The sequence below is a fragment of the Medicago sativa genome, chromosome 1, assembly GCF_051527215.1.
Source record: "Medicago sativa cultivar Bolivia chromosome 1, Bolivia_mono, whole genome shotgun sequence".
NCBI lineage: Eukaryota > Viridiplantae > Streptophyta > Magnoliopsida > Fabales > Fabaceae > Medicago > Medicago sativa.
In genome coordinates this window covers 12659954-12669478 of record NC_140749.1, presented here as the reverse complement: position 1 = coordinate 12669478, position 9525 = coordinate 12659954, and the positions used below count along the sequence as shown (strand labels likewise).

The 9525-nt window shown below is 31.7% G+C and overlaps 2 protein-coding genes across 2 annotated transcripts; both read right to left on the bottom strand.

Moving 5' to 3' along the window:
* Window positions 1–1405: 1405 nt before the first annotated feature.
* On the bottom strand, window positions 1406–5886 carry LOC146952770 (uncharacterized). Its single transcript, XM_085705330.1, has 6 exons — window positions 5752–5886; window positions 4899–5000; window positions 2691–2792; window positions 2229–2297; window positions 1864–1913; window positions 1406–1749 (listed from the first exon to the last, which is right to left on the bottom strand). The coding sequence occupies exons 2-6, from the start codon at window positions 4990–4992 to the stop codon at window positions 1639–1641; spliced, it is 426 nt and encodes a 141-aa protein (XP_085561456.1). The 5' UTR covers window positions 4993–5000; window positions 5752–5886; the 3' UTR covers window positions 1406–1638.
* Window positions 5887–7817: 1931 nt separating this feature from the next.
* Window positions 7818–8174, bottom strand: LOC146952769 (uncharacterized). The gene has a single exon (XM_085740396.1). It carries the CDS (start codon window positions 8172–8174, stop codon window positions 7818–7820), a length of 357 nt encoding a protein of 118 aa, XP_085596522.1.
* Between the last annotated feature and the right edge of the window lie 1351 nt (window positions 8175–9525).

Sequence of the window (9525 nt, the reverse complement as noted above, 5' to 3'; positions counted from 1 at the left end):
ATATATATATATATATATATATATATATATATATATATAGAGGGAAAGAGGCATTTACTAATTTACAGAAATACCCTCAGAAGGGCAAAATCGTCAAAAGCACGGACAAAGATTGTCCTATTTAGTTTAGTAGATAGATAGACTGGTCATTTTTGGTAAATTTAAATATTTTGGGAAGAAAAATGTAATTTGATAACAACGGATTCAACCTGCTATTGGCAATGATAGAAAAATTTATAGCCTCCCACCATAAACGTCACATGCAAATAAAATAAAATAAAAAGTAACTTTTAACGTTTATGAAGCTACTATGAAAGAGACCAATCAAATCACAAAGGAGAGTGCAAACATGGTTAACAAGAACCTTAGTGATGACTTTAAGGATTATATTGCAAAGACTAATAGGTCAAAAGCTCTTAAACCTGGTAGGATTGTTCTCTTTTAGAATAATTCTCTATACCATCCATAGAAGTATTTCTCTATCATGGAGAGAGAAAAAAATCCCTTTGTTTGCATGATGCAAGGATTAAGGGGGTATTTCCGTAATATGTTATCTTTTATGTAAATATGTTTATTTACATGATATTGCCTATAATTTGGTTGCAATGTAGCGATTTCAATTTCAATTGAAGTATGTCCACGTGTATAATCAATTAAATTTACAACATTGACATGTAATTTAACGATTATCCACTATTTTTACCAAAGTATCAAACATAAAATGAATGATAAATTGTTTACTGGTTGCTTGTTAATATAATATAGCCTAATCTTTCTTTCAAAAAAAATATATATATACAGCATAAATAGTTTGCAAACATTTGTATTGAGATCAATACTCCCTCCGTCCCGGAATAACTGACCCATTTTCTAAAAAAAAGTGTCCCAAAATAACTGACTCATTTCAATTTTCAATACAATTTTCATCATTCCCAATACAATATAACACTAAATAATACTATTTTTATCATTCCCAATACAATATATTTCACTTTCCCTTCATTTATACACTTTTCTTAATCTGTGTGAAAAATCAAAGTAGGTCAATTATACCGGGACGGAGGGAGTAGCATTTAAAAGCCTAATCTCGAAGCATACAGTAGTATACCATCGTCCAACCAAGGACCTCATCCATACAACCCGCACTGCTAGACAAGTCCTAGTGGCTTTGCAAAAGGGAACTTTAACCAATTTTAATAAATAGTAATAATAAAATAGTATTCATTATAATAATATATGTAAATATTTCTTTCCTACAAAACAAATTAACGGTTTATTTTTTAGATGAATTTTTTTTAAAGCTTTTCCTGCTGAGTGCATTAAAAAAGTCCTACTACTATGAGCGCTCATTGTGTAATATGAATATTGGGCAAATCGTCAGTGAAATGCTGCAAGATTAGAATAATTGGCATGCAAATAATATAGTTTATATTAAAGAAGATTAATAATAACAAGCATGCAGAAAGTACAGTTTTATACACCATGGAGAGCATTCCCTAACATAAGTCAGGAATAACATAACCCACTAACACTAAATGAAAGTTATCAGCTAACTGCTGCTATATTAACTACTATTCTTTTTTTTTTTTTGGGTCTAATAACTACTCTTCTTCTTGGCCATCCCATTCTTCGTCCCACTTATTTCATCAGCTCATGGGTTTTCATATCAGCAGCCACCTCATTATTAATATTCACCTGAGAAGCCTTCCGCACGATTATGCCATATGAATTCCTCCCAGCAGAACAATCCTGTGGGTTTGGAAATTGATATTAAAGAATTGAAATATGAACAAAAAATATATTTCTGAAACTTGTATAAAAAACAATGCCTCATTAACTGTTGAGATTTCAAGAAGAACTTGCCTTACGAACAACAGCAGGGAAAACAGTCGTCGACAATCTCTTAATAGATTCTGTTTAAAGTTTTAAACAAATAAGAAGTAAAAGGGTGAGTTTATTTTCATACGGCTGAAGAGGCACAACAGCCAAAAACAAAATAGAAGACAACATAGAAAATAATAGAGAATGAAATGGGATAAATTTCCCAAGTATGGCAACAATACCAAGATATGTGCATATTAACACTCGATCAAGAGCTTGCATTTAATAAAATAGGAAAACAGAAAGAATTGCGTCTTCACATGGTTTAAAGTCAAAATCTAAATCCCAAATTAATTTCACTGCAAAGAACATATTAATACAACATCGCAGCATTGAGTAAAACTTACTTTTTGCTTTTTGCTTCTTAGCAACTTCATTTTTGATGTTTTTTGAGCGACGACGCTCCTTAGCAATTTCTGATTAATGTTTAGACCAAATAAGAAACAAAAGGGTGAGATGATTTTAATACAGCTGAAAGTTAAAAAAAAAAAAAAAAAAAGGATGAGGCGAGGCACAGCAGCAAACACAAAATAGAAGACAGCATAGAAAACATAGAATGAAATGGGCTGAATTTCCCAATTATGGCAACAATACCAAGATAAACATAACCAATTTATGTGTGTATTAACACTCAATCAAGAGGTAGCATTTTCATAAAACAGGAAAGCAAAACGAATTATACCTTCACATGGTTTAAAAGTCAAAATCTAATATAAATCATAACAAATGGAAGAAGTGCATATTACCCCAAATTAATTTAACCACAAAGAACATATTAATACAACATTACAGCATTGAGTAAAACTTACTTTCTCCTTTTTTCTGCTTAGCAAGCAACAATTTGACAAACTTCAAAGGAGGCTTCTTAGCAACTTCATTTTTGTTGTCTTTCGAGCGAAGCAAAGCCAATTCTGTTTAATGTTTTGATTAAATAAGAAACGAAAGGGTAAGATTATATTAACACGGCTGAAATTTAAAAAAACAGAAAGAAAAAAAAGGACGCACAGCAGCCAAAAACAATAGAGAACAGCATAGAAAACAATAGAGAATGACATTGGCTGAAGTATGGCAACCATAACAAAATAAACATAACCAACTTATGTGCATATTAGCACTCAATCAAGAGGTTGCATTTTCATAAAATAGGTAAACAAATCGAATTGTGTCTTCACATGGTTTTAAAATCTAAATCTAAATAACAGATGGAAGAAGAGCATGCTAGCCCAAATTAATTTAAGTGCAAATAACTATGAAGCACAGACTCCGGCACAGCGACACGGACACCTGACACGATACGGACTCCGACACTGCAAAGAACAATAAAACACGGACTCTGACACGGACAAAGAATGTAAAACATATTATATCTTCACATGGTTTTAAAGTCAAAACCTAAATCATAACAGATGGAAGAAGTGCATGCTAACTCAAATTAATTTAACGGCAAAGAACTTTCAAGCACAGACTTCGAGACGGACACCTGGGGACACCTGGACCCTGCTAATTTTAAAAGCATAGGACTGACATCGCTATATATGATGGTCAAAATCTATATTTTACGCATAATTGGTAAGCGGAAGCAAAATCATAAATCATATAATCTCAACAACGATCATTAATCATAAGATTATACAAAATACATAAATCTCAACATTAACCATAAGATTATATAAAATTCATAAATTTCAAAAATATGTATACAAGTAAGAACAAGAAAACCTTAAATCACACTTTAAATACTTAAGTAAATTTAAATTTGGAAAAACAAAGGAAATTTGAAGTGGAAGTGGAAATGTCGTAGGAAAATATGGAAGGAGAAAGGATCGCATGCAATTATGGAAGACGGGGAAAGAGGAAGAGGAAAGAGAGGTGTAGTGGAGAAGATAAGCTTTGACTCTTCCAATCCTTATAGGAATCGGTTGCAAGTGAATGAATAGATGAGGTGAGAATTTTTTGGAAGGTGAGTCACTTTCTGTATAAGGTGTGTTGATCTATTAGACACACAAGGCAGAATAGCAAAGAATAGCACATGGTAAACTTTTATGGTATTGGATAAGGTGTGTTTGATCAATTAGGAGGATTTTGTATTATGAAGAAAACTAAAGTCCTCCCTTCCCAAAGCTCGCTCTTCATTCTTTCCACTTCTTCCTTCATTTTTTTACAAGCCCTCTCATCAAAACTCCCAAACAGAGCCATAATGCGCATTGCATGCAGCCACTTGAAAAATCCAATTTCCTATTTAAAGAAGAAAAAAAAAAACTAATTTATAAACGGATCTTGTTCTGCCCATTAGAGTAAGACGGGTTATCTTCTAACCCGATCCTTGTAACTCTTCTTTCTTTCTAACCCTAACCTCTGAAAAGGGTCATCCTGCGAACTGTAACTCATCTCCAACCATAGAGGCCATCGTCACGAGTTATTCTGTTACGACTGGAATCACAGAGGATCGATTGGATGAACGTATATCTTAAGATTTTAAGATTTTCTTGTCTGATATAGTTATAGTTATACAGAATCGTACTCATGATCGTTGAGGGTAGATTAATATTAAAATTGTCCGATTTTACGACTCAACACAATTCTGACTACCATGTTACTATAGATATAATTATACAAAACACAAAACATTATCTATCAAAGATGTAAATTGAAAACTAAAATATAGATGTACATCTAAATTGAGCAATTTGGTACACTGCAAAAAAGTTCTTAAACAACATATGCCAGTTTTTCACCTAATTCATCCACCTACTATACCGAAAAGTTAAAAATGATGATATCGATTTTAATGTCTTCAACCCCTTCATTAATCATTACTACTTCAACACATCTTTAAGCCCTATATGTAAGTGTAAAAGCGAGCAGAAAAAAAGGAAAAAAGAATTATATTGGAACACTTGTTTGACATGTATCGTACAGGTGCCAGACACCTAGCAGCACGCATAATGCCAAAGGTGTCCATCTTGCAGAGACAAAGAGCATATTATTACAACATTACGGCATTAAGTAAAACTTACTTTCTTCTTTTTTCATCTTAGCAAGTGCCAATTTGAACAACACAGGAGGGTTCTTGGCAACTTCATTTTTGTCGTTTTTTGAGCGACACTTCATAGCAAATTCTGTTTAATGGTCAAATAAGAAACGAAAGGGTGAGATTAATTTATTACGGCTGATAATTAAAAACGAAAAAAGACAAGGCACAACAGCCAAACAGCCAAAATCAAAACAGAAGACAAGCATAGAAAATAACAGAGAATGCAATGGATTAAATTTCCCAAGTATGGCGGCAACAATGCCAAACAAGAGTGCATGTTAACCCAAACTAATTTCACAATAAAGTACATATTAATACAACATCACAGTGTTGAGTAATAATACAAATACAACATCACAGTGTTGAGTAAAACTTAGAAAAAATAATTAGATCCCTAATCCCAAAAACAAAAAAACAAAAAAAATCAGAACAAATTGAATGTATAACCAATAATTGAAAAAAAAAACGATGAAAATAAGTGTCGTGTAGAAATTAAAATTACATGACAAGACACTCAATTTTACACAGTATCTAAAAAAACTAATTTAAAGGTTTTAACCCCTAATCCTCTAAAATTGCAGAATGAATTGAAATATCACAATACAATTTAAAATCTCTATAAAAATGGCCCCAATTCAAAGGTTTGAAACCCTAATATCCAAAAATTACAGAACATATTGATTATGAACAAAAATAAGTGTGATGCAGAGTTTAAAATCACTCAATTTCATGAAACATCTAAAATAATTCCCAAATCTGAAAAGATCCGAACAAGGAAGAGAATACCTTGAACACAGCGAAAAAAGTTGTTGCACGCGCGGAGATAGAGAAAATACCTGAAAATTGAAAAAATGCAAAAGATTCAAACGCATGCGTAATAGCGAAGAACGAACGAGCGGACAAAGAAAAAGGAAGAAAAGGAACCAGAATTAGAAGCGGTGGAGAGACTGAGCGAATATCTGCAACCCTGTAGAGTGTGTCGTGTGTGTGTGTGTGTGTGTGTGTGTGTGTGTGTGTATATATATATATATATATATATATATATATATATATATATATATATATATATATGTCCTATCTTACAGGCTTATTTTGCTTATGTGTATAAACATTGACTTTACAAAGAATAGTAAATGAGCCACCAAGTATATTATACTAGTCCTTGCAGTTGCACCCGTGCTGCCGCACGGGTCAACAAATTGCATATGTGTAGATCCTAAAAGCAAATTTTAATAGTAAGTATCAAACCTTGAAAGTACATCTTAGTGATCACATCTCTCTCTGTTGTTATGGATAAAATATGAAAATAAAATTGTATTAGTCTAATAAAATAGTGTGTTCTCTATGTATAATCTTATATGCTATATGTGTGGGATATATGAACTTCTTTTTGAGAAAACATATCAACCAATTTACGGACCTTCCTTAAAAAAAACCAATTTATGGACCGAAAATGTATACCCAAACACAAAAAATAAGGAAAGGAAAGTAAAAGGAGAACCACATCCAATAGTTTCATGGAGAAAGTGACGATAAACAACCATTTTTAATAAGCTTCTTCCTCACCATCAATGATGCAACAAAATAAAAAATAGAAGCATCATTTATCCTAATTCGCAAAAAAAAAAAATCAAAAGTCCACATACACATTAAGGAATAAAAAAATATATAAAAGAAAGTTCGAAAAATAGACTAATAAACATTTGAAGCTTAACTATTTGATCAATCTAAGAGTAACTTGACTCCCTATCAATTATCATATCATAGAAACCAGTTGATAATCAAGAGATAAGAGAAAAATTGTACCTATACTAATGAATAAATCGTCATATAATTAATACCAAGAAATATTGAAAAATGGATTCAAATCCAAATCCAAATCCAACACCAAAACTCACTGGTTTCTAGCTTTCATCTTTTGCAGTGAATCAAGACTACTACCACCACATAGTATTATTAGAATTGTGAATATTGTTATTTCCTTTCATATTTGAAGCTCTATGTCTCCTCATGTAGCCACCTAAAGCTTGTCCTATTGCAAACTCCAATCCACAAATAGAACATTCTTGTTTTAGGCTTTGATAATCAAAAGATGAAGAGTAAAAGTGAGTGGAAAAACAACAATACAAAATTGAAGATAAACTATCCAATTGTTACTTGAAAGTGACGATGAACAAAACCCAAAATATGATGCACAAAATCACATATTTATACACAATGTTTTCAATGTAGAAACTAAAAATATTGAGATCATATTAGTGGTTGTATATATAATGAGTGAGTGTCTGGTCATAATTAAAAAATGAGTTAAGGAATAAAAAAAAACAGTTCAAAAGTTGTGATAGGAATGAATCCATCCATCCATAATCCATAATAAACATGTAAAGAATGTGTGAAGGAGGTATAATGTAAAATGAAACAAAAAGCATAACGTCAAATTAAAGTTAATTGTGCCTTGTATTACTTGACCTTGTGTATTCTTTTTAATTGTTGATATCAACTGCTGTATTAATTCATTGTTGGTTTGTTCATGATATGCTATTTATTCATTTCAATCATAATGTATTAGTGGAAGCAATATTATAACACTAAAACAGCAACTGGTCAAGTGGTTAAAGTGCTTGGATAGAGGCTATGGGTTGTGAGTTCAACTCCTTGCAGAGACTTTTTTAGAAAGATTATTTAAACCTCTTTAAACCTCTCAAAAAAGGCAGGATTAGGTTTAGGTTTAGGGTTTCATAATGAGCATGCATTGTGAACCTTAGTATTATACTAGATCTTTTGCCCGTGCTACCGCCCGGGACATTAAAAATGGAGAAGCTAAAAAAGTTCCGATATTATTTATTACATAAAAAATAAAATAAATAAACATAATTTTTTTTAAGGGCATACAAATATTGGGTCATACATTTTCGAATATCTCCTTATAAACAACATTTGAAGTGGTGCTGATACAATCCCCATTGTCATCCGTTAATAATATCTTCAGACCATCCCTTGATGTAACACGTGATATTGCAACATATAGCTGTCCATGTGAGAAGACCGGTTGTGGAAGATAGATGCCAACTTGCTTAAGTGATTGTCCTTGACTTTTGTTTATAGTCATTGCAAAACACAAAGCTATAGGAAATTGTCTGCGTTGAAATTTGAAAGGAATTCTGGTATCAGATGGTGTCAATGACAATCTCGGTATGTAGACCTTCTCTCCAACATTGCTTCCTGATATAACCCTCCCTTCAATAACATATCTTCCCATCTTAGTGACTATTAGTCAAGTACCATTACACAACCCTGCTGTTATGTCCAAATTTCTTTTCAATGCTTCCATTTTAGTTTCAAAGGGACATTTAAATCTTTTCAATGCTTCAATTTTAGTTATAACAGACCTAAAAATCGAATTTATTGAACTTATTTGCTTGCTTTGACACCAAAAAGTAAAATAAGTATAAATAATTTTGAGAAAAATCCAATTTTGTAACAATATAAATAATAAAATAGTTAATAAATAATTCTACCAAAAAAATATAGTAAATAATCAAAAGATAATTCATCTAGCAACAATGTGGGTTCAACTACAAAATTGTTACATTAGCACCGGTGTTGCATAAACATGTTGCCGCAAGGACTGTTGAAAGTTTCAAATACCCCCAAAAAGTAAAACTCTTTGAACTAACATGATGCCTTGTAAAATTCTTTTGCAAAGTCTGATGTTACTCTAATATCAAAAGTAATGTTTTCATTTTGCAGGCAAACATTCATGTTGGTAGAACTAAAGGGTCTATACCAACAAAGACAAAGTTATTACTTATTCAAAGCTTAACTTTTGTAAAAGGACTGCATTATGTGATAAAGTTGTCAAAAACATAAAACTATGACCTAATCAAAAGCTTGTTCAAATAGAGAGAATTTGATTCAAGTAGCTACTCAAAAACTCAATTATAATGGGTTGCTTGTTTATAAAAATAAAACTTAGTGACAGTTCACATTAGAATAGTTCCACGAAGTTTTCCAAATCAACTCTAGATATCCTTTTCTGCCTAGCTGCAATACCTCTCCTTGCTTCAGATTTTGCACATTGGAGTGTCAAGTGTCCTTTTTTTTCTTTACTTTCTGTATATGGGTTAAAAACACATGATTGAAATCATTCTTTTCTCCAAGATACAAACAAAGTGAACATAAACTTTAACACAGAATTAAGCAGGTTTGATTTTCAAAGTATTAATAAGAGATGAAATGAACACAACCAAGGGTAAGCACTATAAAAGCATGCATATTATCAAAGCAATAAGATAAAACACTATAATTAAGTTAAGACAACAAACTCATGTCAATCTTTGTTAAAGACTTCAAATCTAACAAACAGTACCAAGTCCGCAAAATTAAACCTTAAAGGCAATCTCAATGATAAGCTGACTCATATTCTAAGTATTCCTTATTGCAATTATATTCATAATAATACTATCAACACATCATAACATAACAGAACCTATTAGCCATGCTTCAATACACATCAAATGCATCAGAAAACCAACTATCTATATATAACCTCAACCTTTTATCAATCCACAGCCTTACCAAATATCTCATAGCTTTATCAAATGCATCAG

Bases quoted from the DNA above. Each gene is read 5' to 3' on its own strand.
- LOC146952770 (XM_085705330.1), bottom strand. From the start codon at position 4,992: ATGAAGTGTCGCTCAAAAAACGACAAAAATGAAGTTGCCAAGAACCCT. The intron at 2,793-4,898 runs GTAAGTTTTACT...AACATTAAACAG, and splicing joins TAAGATGAAAAAAGAAGAAA to AATTGGCTTTGCTTCGCTCG. The intron at 1,750-1,863 runs GCAAGTTCTTCT...CCAAACCCACAG, and splicing joins TCCCTGCTGTTGTTCGTAAG to GATTGTTCTGCTGGGAGGAA.
- LOC146952769 (XM_085740396.1), bottom strand. From the start codon at position 8,174: ATGGGAAGATATGTTATTGAAGGGAGGGTTATATCAGGAAGCAATGTT.